The 25,761-nt window shown below is 39.3% G+C and overlaps 3 protein-coding genes across 9 annotated transcripts in view; 1 reads left to right on the top strand and 2 right to left on the bottom strand.

The window, feature by feature from the left end:
• LOC113136230 (solute carrier organic anion transporter family member 1C1-like) overlaps positions 1-5,365 on the top strand; it is a 38,625-nt gene extending 33,260 nt beyond the window's left edge. For all 5 annotated transcript variants that reach the window (XM_033325510.1, XM_026316864.1, XM_026316873.1 and 2 more), the window contains 5 exons: positions 608-773; positions 1,448-1,620; positions 4,202-4,266; positions 4,514-4,631; positions 5,035-5,365. In XM_033325510.1, coding sequence (XP_033181401.1) covers positions 608-773; positions 1,448-1,620; positions 4,202-4,266; positions 4,514-4,631; positions 5,035-5,254 — 742 coding nt within the window. In that variant the 3' untranslated portion in view covers positions 5,255-5,365. The remainder of the gene's footprint in view (positions 1-607; positions 774-1,447; positions 1,621-4,201; positions 4,267-4,513; positions 4,632-5,034) is intronic.
• A 2,773-nt stretch (positions 5,366-8,138) lies between these two features.
• Positions 8,139-15,914, bottom strand: LOC113136248 (dihydrouridine synthase 4-like (S. cerevisiae)). 3 transcript variants are annotated; one of them, XM_033325511.1, is made up of 13 exons: positions 15,597-15,914; positions 15,314-15,435; positions 14,924-15,041; positions 14,238-14,360; positions 13,764-14,005; positions 13,477-13,482; positions 11,150-11,243; positions 10,895-10,995; positions 10,435-10,582; positions 10,167-10,302; positions 9,957-10,059; positions 9,703-9,803; positions 8,139-9,371 (listed from the first exon to the last, which is right to left on the bottom strand). In XM_033325511.1, the coding sequence occupies exons 1-13, from the start codon at positions 15,695-15,697 to the stop codon at positions 9,336-9,338; spliced, it is 1,431 nt and encodes a 476-aa protein (XP_033181402.1). In that variant the 5' UTR covers positions 15,698-15,914; the 3' UTR covers positions 8,139-9,335. The 3 variants fall into 3 exon arrangements, 2 of the variants coding, with proteins under 2 accessions (XP_033181402.1, XP_026172689.1); XR_004463197.1 differs by lacking the exons at positions 8,139-9,371; positions 9,703-9,803; positions 9,957-10,059; ... (1 more) ...; positions 10,435-10,582; positions 10,895-10,995 and adding an exon at positions 12,543-12,657 and having other exon boundaries at positions 11,150-11,267; positions 13,418-13,658; positions 13,779-14,005; XM_026316904.1 differs by lacking the exons at positions 8,139-9,371; positions 9,703-9,803; positions 9,957-10,059; ... (2 more) ...; positions 10,895-10,995; positions 11,150-11,243 and having other exon boundaries at positions 13,318-13,658; positions 13,779-14,005.
• A 6,939-nt stretch (positions 15,915-22,853) lies between these two features.
• On the bottom strand, positions 22,854-25,618 carry rflnb (refilin B). Its single transcript, XM_026328373.2, has 3 exons — positions 25,036-25,618; positions 24,444-24,538; positions 22,854-24,284 (listed from the first exon to the last, which is right to left on the bottom strand). Exons 1-3 carry the CDS (start codon positions 25,231-25,233, stop codon positions 23,966-23,968), a joined length of 612 nt encoding a protein of 203 aa, XP_026184158.1. The 5' UTR covers positions 25,234-25,618; the 3' UTR covers positions 22,854-23,965.
• Positions 25,619-25,761: the final 143 nt, after the last annotated feature.

Raw genomic sequence — 25,761 nt, 5'->3', positions numbered from 1 at the left:
CCAACAGAACAAGCTGGAGTGAGCAGAGTGCTGTTAAACATCCTAGGCAACCAGTAGGTGATCAAAAGCTTTAACTTTGCCAGAAATAACATTACAGGCCAACAAAAAAATACCTCTTTCTGTGCCCAATGCATCTTAAAACTGGGGTTTAGCTGCAAACACAGCTCAAGTTACTGCTGACAAAACAGATTAAAAGCAGCCAGATGGTTGCAATGCACTAATTAACCTACAGTGACTGTGCTTCTTGTGGTAAATAAAATATCCCATTTCCTAATGCTATTTAACTCCCATTGTACATTTATAGATAAGTGTTCTGCTCCATCCTGACACCAAACCTGCTAAAATCAAATGCTAAATAACATCATTTAATACATATGTTCTTTAGGTGTGTTAAGGAGTGGTACTAAAAATAACCACTAATAACATTTTTTTCCATTAATCAATAAAATGTGTACATTTTTTTCCTGGTGATGTTGCTTTGGTCTAATGCATTAAAAGCATTTCAGTGTATAATTATGTAAAGATTACTGTAACAAAGTTTAAGAAATACTGGTGATGCCATAATAATTGCTTCTCATTTGTACTTTTCTTGTTCTCTTCCTTCTAGCACAGATACAATTTCTTATGATAAACACTCAGTGTTTGCATCCTGCAATTCATACTGTTCTTGTTCAGCGAGTGACTGGGACCCAGTGTGTGGCGAGAACAGCATCACGTATCTTTCTCCCTGCCTTGCTGGCTGCACCAGTTCTGCTGGGTCAGGGAAAAACACGGTAAGTCGACAAGGTACTCAAACTATAAAAAATCTGAGTTAATAGACAGTAGTTGATTCTTTAGTTTGTAGATATAGATGCTTATTTAAAAATGGGAAAAGATGGCTTCACACTTTTGAGGTACCTATTTTACTGGTATTTGTAAGTTATAAAAATGGGATCAATGTATTTGCGTCAGGCAGCTGGTTTTACTTTATCATTGTGTGAATCACAATATCTGAGGTGTGGTCAGATACTCATAGATCAGGAACAGGTTACTACACATAGTTGAATTTTATTTCATTTTTTATAAAATTATTTTTCATGATGGCAGATCCTGCAGCAGTAGTGTACAAATAAGTCAGAATATTCATTATTCACACAAAATATAAATTGACTGATATGTTGTTTATTTCATGTTTTCTATTAGTGTTAATCAGATTTTAGGCTTAATCTGGCTTTATGGATTCTAAACCTTTTAAATATATCAAGACTTTTTCTGTTTCTAATTATGTAACATTTGATCCTTAGTTTTGATTATACACCTTTGTGGCCACATCTTTCTAAGTCAATAGAAAAGATAATGAATACTCATGAACACTCATTTCTCTTCATATGTATTATGTGTTACTGTATATGTGCGTCTGTGTCTTGTTTTACATGGTCATGTGTTGTGTGACTGCATGTCTCTCCAGGTCTTCTCTAACTGTAGCTGTGTCGGTGTGGCTGGTAACCTTACAGCCAATACAGGTCAGTGCCTTCACAAGGACGACTGTGACAGGATGTTCCCATACTTCCTGGCTCTCTCTGTCATCACTTCCTTTATCATCTCCCTTGGTGGAACACCAGGCTACATGCTTCTCATCAGGTCAGATTTAAGTCAAAAAATAAAGTGATGTCCCCATGGCACACACACCTCATTCACTCTAAGTTCAAACATCTTTCATACTTGATTTACTGTTACAGCTGGAAAAACTCACTATGCTTGAAACTCTGTGGTGTGTTGCTAGGATTTGGTAGCTGACAGGGTTGGTTTACTTGGCTGGTTTACGTGGCAATAGAAGATTGTCTGGGTATATGATATATAATATAATATATATAATATAATGATATACATATATATATATATATCCCGATATATTGTACTCAGCATCCTCATGATTTGACCTGAATCTAACCTTTTGCACAAGATTGTGTTGGGTTTGTGGGTGCAGGTGGTTCTGGGAAGCAGAAACACACTGTGTCCACCTGATGACCCTGTAGACTAAATAGTCTTTATGGACACATTTTCACATTTTCTCAATATGTAAATAATGATGATGAAAACTATTGCCTTTAAAAAAAAAAAAAAAAAAAAAAACTCAAACATTTCCATAAAGTCAATGATGGCAGCGCTATTTTAATTTACTGAATTTGTACTGACAAAATGATTATTACATTTGCAGTTGAATAATTACTAAACTTGCCATCAAGTCAGGTGTAGCCATGAAACTCTCAGCAGTCTCAAGGGAGGATACTGTATTATGTACCATTTACCATGAATACTAACCTTCTGCAGGAACCCAAGGTTTGGTACATTTAACTGTGTTGATAACTGACACTGGATATGCAGGTATTTCTATTTATAGTTGGGATCTTTGGATTTGTAAAAGGCGATGCTGATTTTAGAAGCATTTCTATTTTAAAAAATGTCTGTTTTAGCAGTGTTGAGTAATATGTTGAGATTTAGTGATATTTTAAATGGTGTTTGTTATTATAATTCAATCTCTTTGACTGAGTTTAACTTCTTCACAGATCTGAAGTCTGCCTAATCTGATTATTTCCAGGAGTCACTGGAAGTGAATGTTTTTATTTTGCTTCCTTAGGGATGAAAGCATTCAGAGACAATGTTTTGGGCCATTTATAGCTGTTTGTGTGTGTATTTGTGTCTGTGTGTCACATGTACAGTGGCTTTGTCAGACATACGGTGTGAAAACAATCTATTTCCAGTCATATAATTTCTTGAAGTTTAAATTCCTTGAGAATAGTGATAGGTTGGATAACATGGTCAAGAGAAGGTCTTTTAAATCCCTGAAGGCCAATCACCGACTGTTGCATTACTCATTGTGAAGTAAAAAACATCTATTGCTGCCCTGTTGACTTGCTGATCTTATGACGAGAGCACAGTTCCTAATTGACAGTTAAATTGAAATGATATGCTCCTCAGAGAGGACTGGTAATATGAACTGCGATAAGAGTCGGTTCCTACGAAGCTCATGCTGTTAAAAGAAAAGCTCTAATTCTAAAATACTTGCTGGTTAGAGTTCCCATGTGCAAAACCTGATGGATTTTCAAAGTTATAAGTGCATGAAGCTGTGGGAGGCGGCTGCAGAATCCAAATATTCTGAAAGCTCAAGGCTGAATTGTGATGTTGTGTTATGAATGACAATAACTGATACCCAGGGTTGAAAGAGTGAAGAGTACCTTTGTTAATTTTCTATAAAAATGGACTCTTCTGAGAAATGGGTGTGACAATCAATGCTGCATCTCTGCCATTTTTGTTTTTGTTTTTTTGTCTGTTTTTTTTTTTTAAGAGGATTGCGAGACAGCTGGGTGATCTCCTGTAATTCCACTGGTAAAGGGTCACATGAAAGAAACTGACATTAGTATGTCTTTTGTGTGTAGTATGTGTGATGTCATTGCATGTGGTTCAGTGCTTAAGCTTCAAAAGCCCTAAGATATAAAGAACATTTTGTTTAGCTGATCAGAAACTGGATGTTCTGTGTTGATTCTAATGAAATGATTTCATTATGTTAGTCATACATCACGTTGATTTCTTCAAGGGAACCGTATTAAGTAGAGCAGCAATAAATAAAAATCTAAAAATCCACGTGACTATAGTTTGAAGCACTTCTGTTTGGCTAATCAGCTGAATTAACTCATGAAAAGGATAACGTTGTTACCTGAAGCTGAAAATGCATCGCAGATCCTCTTGGAGACAGGGGTTCCTGACAGATGAATAAGTAGAGACTAGAGGCTGTTGTTCTGGGAGGCATCTACTCACAAATCCCACTTGATAACACCCTGCAGACCATGGGTTTTTACTGATGAATTTTTATGGGCAGGTCGATCCCCAGGTACAACGTTTTAAAGAAATGTAAAAAAACAATAATATTGTTAGTACAATACAAATATTTTAGAATTTTACCATGGTTGTTGCACTGGAATACATACAGTATACATTTGGCCTAACCTAACATAATATATTGTAAACTGAGCTGAGAGATTATTCTGCACCAGGGCGCCCTCTGCTGGCCACTCTACACACATTATGTTCTTTTTTTTTTTTTTTGGTCCTCTCCTCTGTATTTTTCCTTTTGTACATTTTATTATAAGGTCTGCAGAGTGCGCTGATGTTAGAGATCATAAAAAGGAACAGGGGTTAACAGAATATGTTCTGTTTCATGCAGGTGCATCAAACCACAGCTGAAATCTTTGGCCTTGGGTTTCCATGCTTTGGCAACACGTACCCTGGGTAAGTTTCTCTCTAAAGTTCTCCTATATTTGGGCCTCAGATCTGAATTACAGTAGTTTTAAAACTATGTGAAGACCTTTGCTAAATTTCTTATAAACGTTCCTGCTAGTTGAACTACAACATACAAATCAATAATGCAAATATTTTAGTGTTTGAGCCTTGTTCAAATGTTTGTTCCGATTTCTCCAAACACTGTAGAATCTGTTTTATTCCAGCTCTAAATGTGAAATTGTTTCTGTTCCAACAGCAGGGATCCCTGCACCCATCTACTTCGGAGCGATCATTGACACCACATGTCTAAAATGGGGCGAGAAAAGGTGCGGAGGCATAGGAGCCTGTAGAATCTACAACACCACTGCCTACAGGTAGGACAAACATTTACACATCTATCTTCTGTGAGAAAATAGACATAAATTCTTAGAAGATTTCATAAAAAATATACTTCATTTAACTCTAGAACTTGAATAATCACATTTGAAAGTTTTCTTCAATATGTAAAATAATTAAAGTTGTCTGTTGCCATCCATGAGTATTTTACAAATGTAAGTCAACATACTTTACAAGTGCTGCTGTGCTAACGTTTAAAAAAAAAAAAAGCTAAAAAAAAAAAGGCTTAAGTTGCAAGCTACAGATTAATACTGTAAGGAGATACATTACTAAATAAATCTTCACCCCCTCTTCTCTTCAACTTCTTACTCCTGTCCTTTACAAAGATGCCTGATCTTTATTTTTTATTCATTTATATCTTTTTTTACTCTTACTTCTCAGGATAGCTTACCTGGGCCTGACTCTGAGCCTGAGGACTATCTCGTTCATTGTTTGCATCCCGGGTTTCATTCTGCTCAGCCGGCAGCTGAAGGAGGAGGAAAGGAATGCTATTCATGGGGCTCTGGCCAACGGCGGTGCAGAGCTGGAGGCACTCAGGAAGGAGGAGTTTGTGATTTCTAATTCATCAGACAACAGCACAGACAGGGAGACGCGGCTGTGACAGATCGAGCGGAGCTAAGCCCCTTTGTCTACTTCACAGTTGAACCAGTGCGACCATACAGTTTGTATACACCCAGAGCATGTACAGAAACATATTGTTGTACACATGCATACACAGAAGAGATTTGCAGGGAATCACATGTCCAATCATATATAAAGCATCATTTCTATATTTCTACTGCTGGACCTGTGAAGGCAAATTTGACAGGAATTTGATAGAATTGAACTATTTCTTGAATGTACATGCTATAATTGCTTTTTCTTTATAAAGAAAACAATAACAATAGCTTTTTTTTTCCTGTCTTGGTGGCACAATTAATTAAAGAGGAAATGTGATTTGTACAGACTACTGCAAAAAGAGTATAACTGAACACCAGCACTTAAAAAGCTGCCTCTTTAGGGTTTTTTTTTTTTTTTCATATAACATTTTTCTTCCTGACACTAGTGTTACTGAATAAAAGGAAAGTGGCCTTAAAGTAGAGGCACAATACTTGCAACAGAAAATATAAACATGAAGAAAATTAGGCCTTTTAAAGAGACAGGGTTTTTTCAGAATTTGAAATATCAAAGCCAGTGGCTGATAGTGGAAACGTTTGAATTTGTTATTTCAGGAACTTTTGCAGGGTTTGACAGTTGTTGATTTGACATCTGTGCCTCATATGCACTCAACAGTTACCTCTAAATCATGTGTCATTTGTCTAGCTGATAGCACAGAGCTATTTTGTCATACACTGAACAGACACAGATCTGAGTTACATTTCATTTTACGATTAGATTTCAGATAGTAGTGAATCCCAATTCCACTAATTCCATCCATGTTTTCCTCTCTTGTCTTTTCCTTACATGTTACTCCCACCCATATAAGATGCAAGGAAAAGATGTAAGAGCAACATGCATTTTTCATTTCTGACACTCAATAGTTTTTTTCTTTTGCTTTAACATTGAGTCTGATTGTATTGCAGTTTGTGTTGTCCTGTCTGGATGTAGACTCCTCCCTTTGGTAAAAAATATCTACAAAAAATGGAAATTAATTTTAATGAGACCTTGTGTACCTGTTTGGTGGTGCCTGCTCTGATTTCCTCAATATTGATGATGTCCACAAGGTGGCAGTACCATGTTGTTATGTTTCTAACCAGCATCAGCACTATTGAACCTATACTGTATTACTGAGGCCACACATTTGATAACGCTGTTTGGCTCAAATGGCTATAGTGAAGCTTACTCTTGTGTCTGGCGATTGCCCTGTGTCGTGCCTTTAAAGAGGCAGAATTTGTGCTGCTGTAACATTAACGTAATGTATGTTGTAGCAGCCTATAGGTAAACACCCCCACTGTATGTGAGGCATCAACACAAAAAGTGTGTAAAAAAGTCCTGCCGCCACATCCCGATCTGTTTTTATATTAGTTTTTTTTGTGTGTGTGTGAATTTTTACAAATGCATAAATTGTGCCAAAACCCACAAAACAAGCATGGTCTCATCTCTCAGGTTTTTCTGATCAGTTTTATTCTCAAACAGCTTCATCCTAAAATCAGAACCGTATCTGTGATAAAATGATTCCTCAAAGGAAAAAAAAAAACAAAAAAAACTACCTTTGTAACTGTAACTCTCTCTCTCTCTCAGAGAGAGAGTTGTTTAAAAAAATAATACTTTTGTCTTGTAAATGTGTAGCAAATTATCATTTTGTAAGACTTGTTCCAATATGGACGTGTACCATTTTTGCAATTACAAGTGGTGACTGTATTGTCTGTTAAACTTCAGGTTCAGTTTTAGGCACAGGTGGCCACAAGTAGACTCAGACAGGTATAGAAGAAGTCATTATCTCAATAATGTAAGGTATTTACTTGCATTAAAGAAATCAGAATGTAAATAATTTTGGATTATTTTTGTAAAATTTCAAAGACTATCTTACATGTAATACTAAAATAAACTTTTAATATCCAATCAAATTATGTGTTTTTTTTATTCCAAGGTTAAAGTTTTTAAGCTGATATTAATTCAAACTTGAGGTCTGTATATAAAATGACAAAAGGTCTTGGCTGGTAAAATTGTTCCTACTATTCACAGCATCTCTTACAGTTAAAACTTTCACAAAGAGGGTTAACAGTGTGCAGTCCTCATTTCATGCAAAAAAAAAAAGTCCACCAGAGACTTTAGCAGTCCCTCTAATCTAAATCGAGTTGCTATCATTTAATGAGCCCGAGTGGCCCCAAATTTTAGAACTTAGAAACTGTTAGTAAACACAGCGTGAAACGATGCACTAATCCTGAAAGACTATTGTGATGTTGTACATCAAATTAAACAGCAGAATCTGGGCTTTAAGACTATAGAAACCATTTTTACCTGCACCAAACAACTCAAATGAATTATTTAAATATCAAACTCCACACAGCACCCCTCTACTGCTACGGCACTTTATGCAAAACACACAATGCAAGTGCAAAATAAAAGCAGAGACTCCACAGATTCTGAAGATGTATGTAAAAACATGGTACAAAGCATCAGAGAGAAACAAAAAAAAAAACAAAAAAACAAATTGCTTTGCCAAATAAACATCAAATACGAATACTAATGAACTATCTAGGGAAAAACGTAAGGAACTACATTTGAAAGATGCAGACTCGATTTAGTTTTTTGGAACTGCTTAAGTTTCATATGACTTTGAAGTCACTTTGTAAGGAATGAGGACACTGACCCTTACTGTAATCACATTCTGGGTGAAAACATTCACAGAGACTTGGGAAAGTACGAACAGTTTTAGAGACCAAGACCTATTGTTGCATCTATATATGGGCCTCAAGTTTGTGTTAAGAATCAGCTTGAAAACTTCTGAACTGTTCCTTTAAGTACATCTTTACATACTCTAAAAGGAAAAAAAAGCACAGGGGGAAGAAACAAACCTTTATTAACAAAATGTACTTTATCCACCTAAAAGGCACTTCAGTATCATTTTCTGTCTTAAACAGAAATAGAACAATTTCAACCCAGCATTTCTGCTGATTTATCAGTTGATATGCTAAGCCCATGCAATAATTTCTTTATCCTAAAGAACTGGTGGTACAATCCCAGCTCCTCTTTCACAGTGACCTGGCTCCGTCTAAGTAACTTAAATATAACAAAAGCCATTAAGACCCTTTAATTTACAGCACAACTCCCAGTGCAACATGTGCTCAGACCCAAACACTTTAAACACAGCCAACAAATATCAAATAATCTTGACCTTCTGAGGCTTCAAGATACATACAAGACACTTTAACCGTATATAACAATTTTTATATTCCATCAAATTCCATACACATTGTTCAAATCAACAAGAAAACAAAATTAGAAAAAAACCTAAGCACTGGGTATTCACGCTGCCATAAATTATCATCCATCCCTACTACATGTGCTGAAAATAGTTCAGAACATGGGCTGGAAAAACAAGAAGAACATGAGAAGATGGTTTGTCCAACTGCACATGCAAACTATTTGCCAAGCCATACAAGCGCCCACTGAATTTACACTGTAGCTGAGTTCAAAGTGGGTGAAAGTTTACCTGCTGCATAGAGAAATAAAGGAACAACTCTAAAGTATCAAAATACATTCATAGCTGTTTACCACAACAGAGCAAACTAGCGTTGAACAAATCTTCTCACTGCATATTGTCCACCTGGCTAAAACAAATGACACAATAAAACAACACCCATGTTTCATAATGCTTCAACATATCAAGTGCTCTGTGATCAAACCGCGTCGATTAGTGACAATTCTTTCCAATTATCTTGCCCAATTAATCTGCCTCACATAGTGTGCACTTGAAAAAGCAATCCTCTTAGTCACAGTGCACCAGCAGAAAAGAGGAAACCATCAAACATTACTCACTCCATTTAAGCCATTTAAGTCTGGTGCCCTAATAAAAATTCCCCCCTATGCTTTAAAATGCTTACTGATTTCTGCCAAAAGCCTGTACTTCACAGGAGTTTAGTTTATGTGATACGGACTGTGCTGCGAGGAGCTATATGAAGGTAAAGCATGTGTTGCAGTGACTCTCTTCGGATTAGGGCAAGCTGTTGTGTAAACACTCTGACCTTATTGCAGAATTACTAGTTATCCTTTTTTCTTCCACTATCTTGAAGATTCTGAAAGGACAAAAAATGGGAACGAAAAGTTAGATAATGATATTCTATAAGGTCAAATAAATGCATTAAAGGTTAAAATTTTAAACTTTTTTTCCCAAAGTTAATCATAAAACTAAACCCATTCCATGTATCTACTGTAAATCCAATGTTTCTTTAGTTGACATCCTAGAAATTTATTGGATTTGTCACAATAGTCCACCTTTGTTTCCAGTGTCTCAACAACACAAGGGTCCTAGTTGACAGCACTGACAGGCTTCTTACAACCTAAATGTGTATGTAATGAATGACCCAACAAAGTCATTATTCGGCTGTATTTGGCTCTTAGTATTACCTGGAGCTCCTGATGCTCTTTCAACAGTCTGTCATATTCCCTGGCAAGGCTGTCCATCTGTTTCTTCATCACATCTGCTTCAGACTTCGACTTCTTCATCCCTGTAGAAGAAACAATCACACATCAGCACCAGGCATCCTCATCATCTTCATCTTGTCTACAGTTCTTATTTCAGCTTTACAGGGTGTAAAATAAAAAAATAAGACCTGACACATTTGCAAAAGAAACAAAAACATATTGACATGGATACTAACTATCTCCTGCAGTCTTCAGTTCTTCTTTCAGTTGCTCCACCTCCCTTCTCAACAGCTCCAGGCCCTCTGTAGTTGCCTTAACACCCTTCCCTTCCATAAGACTCTAAAAGTCACAATGACATGAACACAAGGAACATGAAATACAGCACTTTATCAGCTTATCAATATCTTCTGCGTGTGTATCATCCTATCTACCAGTATGCTCCCTACCTGTTTCAGCAGCTCGTTGTCTTCCATGTATTTCTTGGCAGCCTGGTTAGCATTCTCAGCCTGCACCTGAAGAGCAGCTGTAGTCCCAGACACTGCTGCTAGCTGGTTAATCAGGGTGATCACTCGTTTCATAACCCTGCAAAAACAGCAGGGGTCACAGGAAGGTCTGGGTCAAGGTACACATCTTGAGCTGCAGCTGAGCTATTTTTTATTATTAATTAATCCATTAGTTGTTTTCCTGTGACAGTATATGTGAACAAAGACTCACAGCCACAGGAAGACGGCAAAGCCGGAGATGTAGAGATTCCTCTGCGCTCTAAAAAGCTTCATGTGCAGGTGGTCGAACATGTTCGGTAGTAGCTTGGCATCAGAGCCAGGTTCTTTAACCGAATACTTTCTCACTTCACGGACAGCATCTAAAGAAAGAGAAGCATATCCTGGACTACAACCAAAAAATTTAGACCTACGCCTAATAACATCTACATGTGTAACATCTTCAAGAACTTACAGTTTATGCTTAAAGTGCAATAGCTTCTAATAATGAGACTGGTATATTGGGCATTTTTTAAGATTTGTGCCCAGTTCTGTTGCAGCACCCAACAGTGCCCTAAAAACTTCCCCCCTCCTCACTGTTAATGTTTCACCACACAGCAGCACAAACAGCTTAGACTTGTAACCTATCTATAAAGTTGTGTCCAAAATATTGAGTTGCCTGACATTCCACTTACCGAGGAAGAGAACGATAAGTATTAAGATCATGGTGAAAAACACTTTGTTCCAAAACCTCGCTATCCAGCTCCAGATCCTCAGCTGGAAAATAGTCTGCCATCTGCAAACACACATGCATGAGCATTTAGAGACAGACAGGATGTAATATTCACTACATTACACATAACCCAACCACAATCATCTGCAGGATCACCAGACTACAGTAGTCAAAGTAATGTGCCACCTCTGGATGATTGGGATCAACTGTTACTTACCTCCTGGCTGAGATGAAGGGCAAACACAGGATGACAATGATGCCAATCTCCACATAGAGGAAGAGGGCCACAGCAGTCCATTGCAACGTCATCTCTGCTCGGGTCGTCTAAAGATAACCTGACCAACACAGACACCAAAGCTTACAGACTAAGTGCTACAGACTGGCTTCTGATGAGCCTCCCCCATAACAAAAGAGACTACCTCTATAAACAGTATATATTACTGTCTGTCAGAACAGCTCAGACGTTTAGCTAGCTAGCATCCATTTGTTTCCTTCCACTTGGACAATGCAGCCTCTGTTGAGAAAAATCTTCAGTTAAGCGAGGGGAGATTTTAGACCTTTCTAGGGGTGCTCAAGCAGACCTAAATTTCATCTCAGAACCACTAAAAAATAAAAATGATTAATCATTAGCTGTGATGGACTGGTGACCTGTCCAGGGTGTACCCCTGCCTTTCACCTGAGAGAGAGCTGGGATAGGCTCCAGCAGATCCCTGTGACCCTGGCTTTCAGTAAAAAGCAGGTATAGAAAATGGATGGATGGATTAATCATTAGGCCTATTATTAACTAATGTTAGATTTTGCAAAACTTGAAACTTTGAGAAAACTTTGTGTAATCTGCCACACACCAAAGTAGGACAAGTTGAGCTACTGTAACTCATACATTATATTACTTTAGTGTAGAGTGAAACAGCAATAGTGCGTAGTATTTTAAAGCACTGCAACTATTCATCTAAATTAACTTCGTATGAAAGAAATCTGTATGTTTACAGTAGACATAAGGATAAGTTTGTTCCACATGGCAAATTACCAAACCACTGCTAAGTTGCAGGCAGTTTTTATGGTGGAATTACACACACTGGCTATGGCATTACACTGAGAAATGATTGACACATTTCTGGACAGTGAATTGAAGCAGTGGGCAAACCCTCAATAACTTGAAATCTGTTCTTCCATAGATGGATATACGTTTGTTTTTTCCATTAAAAAAAACAACCAGGACATTACCTGATTGCATGAAAGCTGCTCAGACTGAAGTTTATTGATTTGGTCAAACTTGGCGTTAGCCAGCCAGCTACGGTAATGGAGCCTAACGCTAACTTTACTACAACGCTACCATGACAAATAGCTATATGGCAACAAACAGAGTCAGAGCCCATGTTTCATGGTTAATATCGAGAACATATGATTATGGGTTAACGCTAAAAGGGTTAACTTCACTCCTCTCGTCAATTTCCGATGTTCAAATGAATCCGTTAATGCTAATATGCGGAAACATTAAGCTAGCGTTAACCTCACATGAGCACAGACAAAATATAACAGTGCCCAGCGAAGCATTTTCAAACAGTGTCTAGGTTCATGCCACAATTAAAGCCAAAAGAAATACAACTTACCAACAAGTCGAAACAAATGCGGAGTAAAAGAGAGTTTGACTCGCTTCAGCTCCTCTTCCTGTTCCAGCGTCGTTAGCTCCAACAGCTCGTCTGAAAGACAGGACTTCCGGCTGGACTTTAAAAAGAAAATTAGTTTCAAGCTTCTCTTCAGGTTGGCGTGTTGTTGCCAAACGCTGGGTAATAAGTTTAGTATTCAATTTTCAAATTTCACTGTATGCTCCATTTTTTTGTCTGTACAACTTACTCCTTTTTATGTAGGTTCATAACCCAAAGTTTGACTGCACCATGTCCGGTCTGATCCTTTTAAAATCCTTTCATATTGGTAAAAAATGAACTTCAATCATGTCTATTTGTTTTGCCTCGATATTTATATTAATGCTAAGATTTTAACACATAAGTCATTTTCATTAAAAAGACACTACAAATTAAACTGCATTTCAAAAAGCTGGATAGTTGAGAAATTAATCATTTACCAGTATTACATTTGCTGTTTTTTTCTTTCCTTCAACTGCACAAACTCTAAAATACAAAAAAAGAATAATAGTTATCCTCAATATTTTATGATCATCTTGAGATATTGCAATTTTTCTTTCTTGGATAAAACACATCAAAATTATTGTGATCTTATTGTGACATCCTGTTCCAGTGAAAAACAAAAAACACTCAGGTCTCATTTTGTATTTACATGTAAGTATAAAAGTAAGTAATAACTGAATATTCTGTTTAATTAGCTACATTACTGTTTGTTGTCAAATAAAGACATTACCCATACAACTATATTGGTATAGTTTAATTTGGCATAAAAAATAATAAAATCAATAATAAAAACATGCTAAAATCCAAAATACGCTCATGTTCCCAGTTCATGCACTGACCCATAAGTGTTCTGGAGGTAATCTATTATTGCTGAGGTGCTGGATAGAGAATTGAACACTTTTCTCTCAGGCTGGGAGCTAACCCTCTCCAGCATGTAGATGAGATGGTGGTGGAAGCAGGTAAAAGGAGTGCCCTGCTCTATTGAGATGTCCACCCAGTCCCATATACACTCCAAAGGAGTCTCCTCATAGCCAGCGAACATGGCAGGGTTAGCAAGCAACCCCCGTGCAGCCATCACACCTAATAAGCAAATCCATACCAACAAGAAATTAACACCATAGAAAACACTGTCATTTCAGCATTTGTCATAAGTCGACAAGAGTTTGTCCAAGAGTGTAGTTTCACTGACAACAAACCTACCATCAACACCAGTAAGCTGGTGAGTTGACTCAACATCACGGAAGTACTTTATGTCCCCATTGGCAATAACAGGGACAGAAACACTGTCTTTGATTGTCTTTATGGCATCATAATGGACTGGCTGGTGGCGTTCTTCTGTTGTGCGGCCATGGACTGTTATCCATGATACACCAGCTGATTCAGCCTTCTGACACAGGTCCACTGTTTGCCTTAGGTCCTTGTGAATTCTGTGTGTGAAGTCAATAGTCACGACTTAAAAAGGAATTTGTATTCTAACAGATCCATGTATTTCTACACTTTCCAGATGTTACCCAGAACACTGATCAGGACATTTTACAGCTGAAAAAAATAACTTGCACAGATTCTCATATAGTTGCAATATGTTAATAGTGGCTGACTTGTCAGCCTGGCAGATTTATCAGTTTAATACTAGTATAATGTAAACTGGTCCAAGCATACCTGATTTTGATGGACACTGTATAGTTTGGATCTTCCACTTGATTTCTGACATGTCGCACCATGTCTTTCACAAGTTCAGGCTTGTTGATGAGACATGCACCATAACCAGCTGACATAGCCCACCTGAAAACACATAGTAACAAAGTTAATCAAACAAAGCCAAAATGTTTTTCAAGTATGGCTGTGCAGTTAATCCAAATTGGATTTCAATTTCAGCAACAAGCCATCACAAAAACAATGTAAATGAGAATAAACAATTATTTTGCAACATTTTGTTTTGACTATTTTGTCTTGTGTTCTGAATGACATGGACATTATCACCCCTCCTGAAAACCAAGGTCACTCAGTCTATACTGCCAATGAAGCAAGGAGAGCAGCAGCTGCAGCATTTGTTCATCAAAAATGCTAGAGCATTTCTGTTTTCAGCTTGGATGTGAGGAATCCAACATGGATCAAAAACTAATGAGCAAGATTTGCTACACAGTGGTGTCTACATCACATGACACCAAGCATGTACATAGATGTTTGTTTAGTTATTCAAACAAAAAAAACATGATTTTATATTAGAAATGAACAAGTCAAACAAGCCAAGACCTTTTGATTTTCTGGAAAATCAAAATGATAAAATAACAGTGATAAAATTTTACTGTATGCCAAAGTATCTGGCTTGCTGTTAGTAGTTGCACCTCTGAGGACAGCCACAATTCAGATCAACTCCATCTGAGAAAGGTGCCACTACACAGGCTGCATCAGCCAGAGTCTGAGCATCATGGGCAGCAAATTGCACAATCAGAGGCCGGTCACCTGAGGAGATAAAACAACGGGAATAAAAATCGCAGTCGTATCATGTCCCAGGGTTATTGCAACATGGTAGTATGCACAAAACCACAACTGAAACACAAGATGATTGAGATGATGAATGAATGAATTTTCATTCTGGGATTAATAAAGCTTATCTGATCTGATTTGATCTGTGTGGTAAGACTGACACCTCATTGCAGTGCATCAGAGTAGTGCTACAAGTCATTGGGTTAGCATACTACAATAACAGCGCATACTGCAGTGACGCTACTCACTTTCATTGGTAGTGAATTCACTGTCTCTGGCTTTGACAGATCGCATGAAGTCAGCAGCAACTATCATTGGGGTGAAGCAGATATCACAGTTGTATTTCCTCACCAAGGACCTGAATGCAAGCCTATAAGGAAAAAAATCACTGAGTATACTGTACAGCAGACACGGTACATATTGGCAGTTGCACATACAGTAAGCTAGTTAACGGAAGAATGTGTTTTAGACGTGCTACAAAATCAACACGACTGGAGCTGCGATTCGAGAAAGAAAACGACTTTCACTTACTTTGAATATCGAACCATTGGGGCACATATTTTCAGGACCTTTCCCTTTTCAAACATGTCCACAATACTGGTGCCTCCGTTACAAGTCTTCATTGTTAGCATGTAGCTAGTACTGTTAGGCAGCTAACAGCTAGCTAGCACAACAAACTAATCAGCTCAATATCCAGGCGTAGAGTTTCTGTTAAACACCGGCTCCGACATATATTCCATTATTATCAACTACAAATCCACTATAAAACACCACCCGCCACACACACACACACGTACGTCAATGTAGGAAGGTTTTACTTCCCAACAACATTAAACTACGACGCTTCAGTCCCCATGCGGAATAAAAGTGGGCGTGCGTGACCCCTGAACCCCTACGTCATTCAACGAATGTCTGTTTATGTTTTTTGTTTTGTTTTTTTTTTAACTTATAAATACGATTCCTTCAGTGTAGTTTAGGTTGTACAAGGAATTCAAGTATTTTTGTTACATGATTATTGGAAAAACGTAGAAATTTGTGCTCGGCGGGGCCACAGTGTTTAGATAAATATATAGATGAAATGCCTGCAAATATGCTCTCAAAACCCTTTAATTTCATTTCAAAGTCAGCCTAATACAATATTAGTAAGTAAATTAGTGACCTAAATTAGTAAGTTATATTTTTCTTAATAATTTAGCATTAAAAGGCATGCATTGCAGCATGATGAGCTATTAAAACATGTTTTCTGTTATTTTTAGGCTTGGCTTTATTTTTTAGATCTGATGATCTCTTTGATATGGAAATATTACTCGGATCCAGTGACCGTGGTCCCCAGTAGATGGATTGCTCCTGTGGAGCGCTTTGTGGTCTTCCCAATAGAAGTGGCAGGTAATCCATCAGTTTAAAACAATAATAATAACAACAATAAAATTTAATATAAATATAGTATTTATATTCATAATATATAATATAAATAAATATATAATAGAGAATATAGGCTTTTCATAGAAAAACACTAACTGGGTTTCAAATCCATGTCTGTGCTGTTCTTTTCTTTCAGGTGGAGTGGAGATTACATGCTGGTTGGTGGTTTGCAACAAAGTAGTGACATTGGGTCTCCATGCTGTCAGCAAGTCATTTAAGACATTTTATCACAAGTGTTAAACACTTTTAAGAATCTGTTGGATTAAATACTGTGCATGTCCAGTTCTGCATCTCTGTTCTGTAATGGGGAAAAACAACACCAGCTATTTATTGCTGTCTTTTATTAGACAACTAAAGTAACCATGTTACAGTTCATTTGGGATATCATTCAAAGTTCTAAGATATTTCAAAATATATGCCTACAAAACATTTGAAGCATTAAGATCAAATATAATGTTTAGTTTTCGTAGGATCATTGAAACACAAGCCCAGAGCCCTTGGTGTCTGCATAGTTAATTAATGGCCATCTTCGGTGGAAAATAATGATATGCACATCTTAACCCAATTCTCTCATTGGTAGCTTTAATTGACATGTGCACATCATTGTTATTATTGGATGGCTTGTAGACAGGGACATTGTGTTGTGAAAGACACTGATACCATCACTGCTCCATACCCGTATCCTCTTGTTCTTCTCCTCCAGCTCAGCAGTGGTCTTTTTCAGCCTGAGGGTGAGCTCCTCCCTCTCCAGCAGTCTGTGATCCTGGCTGAGAAGCTGCAGGTGCTGGGGTCTGGCTTTTGTGTTCAGCACCTTATTTTCTGTGGCCTGTAGCTGCTTTGCCAGTTGGTCACGGCAGGTGTGGGTCTCACGAAGCCACCCTTGTAGAGCTTGGGACTCATTGTTGTGCTTAGAAAGGATCTGGGGAAATTGGTGACACCAGGGTGCACACAGTGACTGGTGATGATTAGAGAAGGACTGAGCAGTGAGAGCAGAGGGACATAACCAGGCAACCAACCTGTGAAATGCTGCCACCATGTGGTGAGGTGGCATCCTCTTCAACAGGTTGTTCTCAGTCAGGGCCTCACTCAGCTGCTGCTGCAGATCCCATACCTGGCTCAGGTGAAGTTTAAGATCAAATGTACTTTAGACTGGGATTATTATAAATTACTTTCTTCTGTAAATGTTGCTGGTTTAAATAACAAAACCATATTTTGTAATTACACGTAATATATACGTTTTGGCCCTCCTGTTGTTTTCAGGTCAAAATGACAGTAAACTGTGTTTGACAGCAGAGAAAACCCCTTAAATGTTTTTCAGCTTGGAATTTTTTGACTTTTCCTGAAGTGTCCCCAACCTTAGAAAAATGGGAATATTTCCTTTATTCATATTTCCATGTAAAGCTGTACACCACCTGTACAAAGATTGTCTTTCGGTCATTTTTGACCCAGCAGTTGAAGTCCCAGTCAAGGAGTCATTTAGAGTCAACAAAACAAGCCAGTAGGTCAGTGCGTGGTTTTACTGGGTGGTTTCCAGGAGTGAAGGTGTGCAAATGTGATTGTGGAGTGAGCAGGGCATTCCTGGAAAACAGAGGTAGCCTCTTCACAACAGCTTTAAAAGCTTGCTACAATGGTGGATGTACTTGCTGAGATACAGAGGGTTAAACAGGATCTCCTTCCATGGGAGGGCTGAAATATTCCATTACCCAGATATTAGTATTGATATAACTCTAGCAACCAGTGAAACTTTCACACCCTTCTTGCCTCTTCTTCAGTCTGTCAATGATCAATGTGTTTACCACCTTGCACACAAACAAAAAGATCACAGTTAAACTGTTAATAGCAACAGTTACATATTCATCCAACCATCCATCATCTATACCCCCTTATTCCTTAACCAGGGTCACGGGGATCTGCTGGAACCTATCCCAGCTGTCTTTGGGTGAAAGGCAGGGGTACACTGGAAACTGGAGTACCTGGAGTAAACCCATGCAAGCACAGGGAGAACATGCAAACTCCACACAGAAAGGTTGCAACTCCAGGACCTCCCTGCTGTCAGGCAACAGTGCTAACCACTCATCCACCGTGCTGCCCTCAGTTGTTAGGTCATATAGCAAATAAATTGCAAATAAATGCACATGCTGAAAGAGTCAGCTTGAATTTAGTCAAAACCAAAATACATCAACAGTGCAGACAACAGGATGTAAGCACTTCAGATCTATTTGCTAACAAAACTGAAAAATCAAATGTAGTCATCATTATTGTTTTATTGTACTTGTTATTTCAGGTAATTCTTCTGTTTTGGCTAGTCCCTGGGTGCTGACTGGACCCAGTCCTGCTCTCGCTTGATGTTTCATCTAAGCCTAAAAAGGAGTAAAATGATTTCGAAAATCCTGGTATTTGGAATGATCATTAGCAAGTAGGCACCGGAGAGCACTGTGAGAGCACTGTGAAAATTTTTTAGAGTAGCAGGGAAGACACGGCAAAGCCTACGCCAACGGTCAGCAACATGGGCCAGTTTCCTCCAAGTGTCATTCTCTCCATCCTTTTGAGGCGCTTTGGTCTAATAAAATTCTCAGCAAAACACCAAACCAGGAAAAATTCGTTGTTAGGCTGCTGAGACAGGATGTGATTCAAGACTACATTTGTGCTGTCAAACTTTTTAGGTGTAGTGAGGGTCTTCAGAGGTGGAGAGAGCAACCGCTGGGGTCGTGGTGGAGGGAGTAGCTGTAGAGATGTAGGTGGACGTAGCCACATTGTCAAACCTGATGTAATACTGGTTGACGGTATTGGCTCTATCCACATCACCATCCAAAGGCTGAGAGTTGTTCAGTTTGTAGCCAGTGATGGTCCTCACCCCTCTCCACACCTCCCTGATATTATTGTTCTCCAGCTGTTTTTCCAACTTTTCTTGTACTCCACCTTAGCTCACCTCAGTGTCTTTTTTGAGCTCCCGTTGTATGCTCCTCAATTTTTCTTTATCCCTGTCCAGGAAAGCCCTCATTTTCTGGTTCAGGAGGTCTTTAATGTCACTGTTGATCCATGGTTTATTGTTAGGATAGCACCGTACTGTACTAACTGGGAGTACTGTGTCTCTACAGAAATGAATGTAGTCAGTGATGATGTTGAGTCTTCTGTCAAAATCATTGTCCATTTCCTGCTCCTCCCTCAGTACATCCCAGTTTGTGCTCTCAAAACAGTCTTTCAATGAATCCCTTGCCTCTATTGACCATTTCCTGAAAGACCTTGTGGTAACAGGAAGCTTCTGCACACAAGGTCTATATGTATGCTGAAGATAGACCATGTTGTAATCAGATCTACCTAGTGGTGGAAGTGGTACAGCCCTGTAGGCTTCTTTGACGGTAGCATAGAACAGATCTAATGTCCTTTCTCCACATGTTGGACAGTCTACATACTGTACATAGTGAGTCAGGCAGGAGGACAGAGAGACAAGATTGAAATCCCCTGTAAATTGCAATGAATGCATCAGGGTGCTGGGTCTGTATCCTAGCAACGGCATCATGTATGACGTCACACGCCGTTGCAGATCCCGCCTTCGGTGGAATGTAAACAATGGCGACTATGTATGTAAACTCCCTTGACGCATAGTATGGGCGGAAACTAACTGAGATCAGTTCAATGTCCGGACAGAAGACCTTCTCTTTCACAGTCACATTTCGGGGGTTAACCCATTTCTGATTAAAAAATAGAATAACTGCCCCACCTTTCGTCCTTAGGTCTCTGTCTGCTACAGCTGTGAAGCCAGGTATATCCACACGAGTCCGGTATATTGTCATTCAGCCAAGACTCAAAGACATATCAAACTGCACTCCTTGTACAGCCGCTGGTTCCTCACAAGCACTTCCAGCTCGTCACACTTGTGATGCAGTGAGTTAACATTTCCCATGAGCACCGAGGGCAGAAAAGGCTTGTATCTCCACCTGTTGTTCCTCTTAGCCTTTAGCTTAGCCCCGGCCCTACATCCACGAAACTGTCTTCTCAGCATAGTCGGGATTGGGTGAGTTACTCCGTGTCCAATCTTTGACAGGGCCAACAGTTCCTCTCTAGTGTACACTACTCTACTTGAGCCAGTCCACATTGTAAGAACAAAACATACGAAAAACTACCAAAAACTTAAAAAAACACAGGAGCTACGTGTACTTGCTGCTATTCAGAACAGCGCATTTTTTTGAAAAAAAAAAACAAACAAACAAAAACAGGATCTATCTATCTATCTATCTATCTATCTATCTATCTATCTATCTATTTAGTTAGTACCTTTTTATCTGTTAAGGATACCCCTAACCATGCCACATTGAAGCCAAAGGTTTTGGTCTGCCAAAACAAAGCCAAAAATTACCAAGTGTATGCCAAAATATGGTCACAAAGTCTACTATTTGGGAAAGCATGCATGAAGACCAAAGAGAAGTAGTTGTCAAGGCCCTCATACACTCTACAGTTGGTGAACTCCTAAAAGAAGCTAAACTTTCTACTGACAGCTTGGAGGATTCTTCCAAAGACCTTGTAAGGCGTTCAGCTGATGTAGTATGGGACGAGGTAAAAGCCGCTTCATTCAACATAAACAATGATCATCTTCAGGATTATGGGTGGTTTGTCATCAAGTAGCTTGTGGAAAAATGTGCCAGCGCACGTTTAACGGTGAACCACAAGCTGTCTTGGCACCCCAACAACCAATCAGTCCTTGATCAGTGTTTCACTGATAGAGAAAACTGGCCCTTGTTGCTGATGACTACAAATGGTGTAGTCGCCGTTGGATTATGTGTTAAAATAGACGTGGTGGAAACAACCCCCCTCCATATGTGTGGTGTTAAAATAATCTCTTAAAACCTTGAAATCAGCTTTTTCTCCAGATGACTACATCTCCTGGTAACCTTCACATCCAGGTGACCTTTTGTCTAAAGTAGGAGATCACCTAGATATGGCCTTTACCAGGACTTCAGCTCCCCAGGCCTCTGTGTGTTTAACACAGAAGCATGATGGGTTTACTCCAGGTGCTCCGATTTCTTCCCACATTTCAATTAATTGGCATCAATAAAATAATTAAAGTTCTGTTTTTCTTATATTTTGCTGTGTAGCTACATATGTATTGGAAATTCTGGTTAAATTTGACACCATACATATTACATATCAATATGTTACAGCCTACAGTAGTGGTCAGTGATATTTTTGTCCATACAGTCAACCCCTGAAACTCGGGGGTTACGTTCCTAGAGCAATTGTGAAAAACCGCAAATTTTGGATGTGGTAAAAAAAAAAAAAAAAAAAAAAAAAATCTATAAATGCCTATTTTTCTAGTTTCTAGTTATGCTGCGTTCAGGTTCTGTGGGATAAAGTTAGTTCTGGAGCTTTCAAATTATTAAGCAGACTGCACTATGTTGCGTCTGTGAAATTTATTTATTTATTATTACTTGGTGAAAATGGGCTCATTGCATGCGTATAGGAGAATACAAATAGTTTCAGTGTCCTCACAATGGCATGGTTAGGTTATGTAGTCAGTATGTTAATAGTATGCATAGAGCACCAAATGAGACATCAATCCTACACATACTCAGACTGTAAAATGTGTTTCTTTTCTGTGTTTAGCTGCCTTTTTAAACAGTTAGTAGTTGAGTAGCAGTGAAAAGCAGGTCGATATGTGCAAAGTTGATGGACTGCAAAGCCAGAAGAACCAGAAGCCTAAGCCATGAATCAGGTTTTATGTGTAGTAAAAAGACAAACTACTTGTTACTAAATTTGTACTGTTCCCCATCAGCTTTCATCAGGTCACAACTACCAATGGTGGTGGCAACTTCTGGCAAAAACCCCCTGGTACAGAAATGACCAGAATCTTGTTATTCAAGAAAAAAGTAAAAAATATATCAGAAGAGGCTTTTTGACATGCCTTTTGTATCAGTTCGCCATCAGACTTAGGAAAATCTCCTCAGTTAACTCTCGTTTAAATACTACAGCTATATTTGTAGTAACCGAGTCTCAACATACTGACTAGTATGTATTGATTATGTAGGGTATCATTTTGATGCTAGATCAGCTTCACATAATCTTATCCATCCATTAATTATGTTTCCAGTGGCTGTACTATGTAGCCCCAAGTCAACAGGAAATCTGTTGCAAGATTTCTGCAGTACTTACCCTCTACAGCCACAGGGGGGCATTGAAAGACAGTTAAAAAATGTCTAGATTTCTGGTTTTCTGCCTGAACATATAAACTGCACACCCATCTATCCAAATTGTTTGAGAGTGACTCTCAGAGATTTGACTAGACATGCTCAGTGTGACTTGATTTGTGTCACTAAAGCATTTAACTCAAGTTTCTCTTATCTTTTTGAAAGGATGAGGATTACCTGTTCGTCCAGACACACAGTTGATGAACTGAAGAACACTTTATTTCAAAGTGGCACTGAATAACTATATGTATATAAAAGAAGCATCAACAACTACATCAATAAGGCACAAAGGACATCAGAAATAGATCCCTTATGACTGTGGAGGGACCTGAAAATGATCTGATAATCAGATCCTAAAACTTTGACAGAATAAATACAATTTAAAAACAAACTCAAGCCAAAGTGATAGCAGTGGAATGCAGCTCAATACTTTCACTAATAAGCCAGTGAGTAATATCAAAAATACTTTCCACTTCTTAGTAAATTCAACACCTACAATCAATTTATACAATACTTAATCTGTTAAGGCTTAGACATCACAACACACAGAAAACTTCCTTTTCTGGTTTACTAATCAATGACAGCCATAAACAGTGCCCAGAGAAAAGGTTTAAAAGAAGCTTAGCTTGTGCTGATCTTGTGGGGAGAGACACACACACACGCACACGCACACTACCCTGTGAGGAAATCAAACCTAAGTATTTTGCCACATCCTTTGTACAGTGTGGATAAGTAGGTGAGGTCTTAGCATGCATCCAAACTTCAGCACAACAATTAATTACTTTTCCATTCCTTTACATACTAGTTGCTTTGAACCATAGCCTACACGAGCATTTCTAAGAGGTTCAGTGTTTGATTATACCAAGCATCTTTTAATGAACTGACACAGGCCTTATTCTTCAAATCTAAAACCAATCAATCGCTCTGCATACTTAATATGACATAAGAAGACTGACTTTGCTGAGGGCAAATAAGTATATGCATCTTGATTAATATGAGCCAAATCCTACAGCCAATAAAAACAAATCCAATCCTGTGGATGGAATATTGATAGGGTATCCAATGCTGTGGATATAAACATAAAGACATGGACTGAACAAATATTTGATCCATTCTTTCCACCTCTGTTATCTATAACATCACAGCACAGATGCTTCCTGTCTGCCTCTTGGGATATGTATAAAAGTAAAAAGACAACACAGCAGGTCAGTCACAGCCAGCCTTAGGGGAGCCACAGGATAACGAGCCATGAGACTAAGTTCCTTACGGGTCCCCCAGCCACCTGTCCCCCCCCCCTTACAGAGGTAGCTTTCTGTAGCCAACAGCCTCCAGCTCCACACTGGAAAGGAAACGCCTGGATAGTCGGTGGCAGTCGTAGTTCAGCTCTGTGTTGTAGACAGTGCTGGTTTTCTTAGGGTAGATGATGGTGGTGCTCTTGAAGTGCTGCGGTCGATGGCGAGGCTGGAACTCCAGCTGTATCTTGTAGTGGCGCCAGGTGCTGTGGGGGATGGCCATGATGGTCTGCCTGCAGTGTTCAAGGCCCTGGCCCCACGGCTGCAGGTTCACGTCCTGAATGAAGTGGCGGTCCGAGTCATAGTGCACGGATGAGGTGTATCTGTGTGGGAGGGAAAATGCTAGTTTCATTTGGTCTCGGCAAATCCACTGTTCTGTTGTTCAGCCCTGTAGAAACCTGACGGCTAATAGCTACAGCATATCCTCACTCCTCCAGCACATCTAACAGTGCGCCGAATAGGTCCTATCAAAGCCAACCCACCTCACTTCCTTCGGTGGTAGTGGATCCAGTGCTATGCCCTCCCCAAAGGACGATGGCTGCAGCTGCGGGACTGATCTGGTGGGTAAAACTGGAACCTGCAATGCAAATATCAGCCTCAGTCAACAAATCAGCCAGTACCTTATTGGACCAGTCCAGTGCTCAAGTGACCCACTTTCTTCAGTCACCAAACATGCTGCATGTCTTTGTTACTGTGAAATAACTGTGACAAACATTTGTTTATTCAACTGAACAGTGGCTTACAGGGCAAACATACAAAGTGTGCACGATGTGACTGGCAACATTTTCTGATTTCTCATGTACAGCAGCAACATATATTTCAATGCAATGCATGCTGGGATTTGCAGTAAAAGTAACCTAACCTACATTTTACTGATGTGTTTGTGGCAACTATTAGACTCATAAATTTTAATTCCCAGCAGTGTGCCAAGTCTTCCGTGTCAAATTGCAGGTTATTACAAATTAGGGAACTTAACATAAATATTCAGCTGCAATTTGTGGCCGTTTGGCTTGGCCCGAAGAGAGTCCATATATTACTGAGACCATGTTATATCTGGAAAGCAGTAGTACCTACCAGGGAGCCCCTTCCTTCGTCCTCACTCACCGGGCTCACGCCCCCGGCTTTATCCGCACACGCAGGCAGCAGCCAGGCGCTGGGGCTCGGGCTAGGGGGTAACCCAGAGTCCGGGCTGTCAAGTCCTCTTTCAGCCGTAAAGCTCATATCCAGTGGATCTCCTTCACATACATTTGGCAAGTTCAACCTGCCAACCATTTCTAGTTAAAAGTTTCAAAACTCCGGCGGGTAGGACGCAGGTTACGACAGAGGAAATGTCCAGATTGCAGCTCTTCCTGTGTTTTTTCCTCCAGGTGTTTTGTTGCAAGATCCCTGCTAAGCTCTTCCCGTGCAGCACACAGCGCTGCCCGCTGGAAACCTCACAAATCGGCCGGTACTTCAGTTTCAAACCAGACCACTTCAAAACAGAAGCACTAAAAAAACAGTTTGGCGCTGGAACCATCCAAAGCACAACCGACCCCACTGGAAAAAAGGGAGAGAAACTTGACTCAGGTCTGCGCTGAGCCCCAAAAACGATGTGAGACTACCTGCAGTCCGCGGGTCCCCTTCAAACTTCTCAAGGCTCAAAGGAGCCTTCACATCCACAAGCACAGGGAGGGAAACGCCTTTTGAAGCGTTTACTGGCTGCTCATTGGACAGACGGTAAATGCCAACCAGAGACAGAGCCAGTCATGGGAATACTCGTTCAGTATTGGAGCCTTGGAAAATCAGGTTGAATTTTTTCCT

The sequence above is a fragment of the Mastacembelus armatus genome, chromosome 13, assembly GCF_900324485.2.
Source record: "Mastacembelus armatus chromosome 13, fMasArm1.2, whole genome shotgun sequence".
Taxonomy (NCBI): Eukaryota; Metazoa; Chordata; class Actinopteri; order Synbranchiformes; family Mastacembelidae; genus Mastacembelus; species Mastacembelus armatus.
The sequence above is the reverse complement of the archived record's forward strand: the minus strand, read 5'-3'. Positions and strand labels throughout refer to the sequence as shown.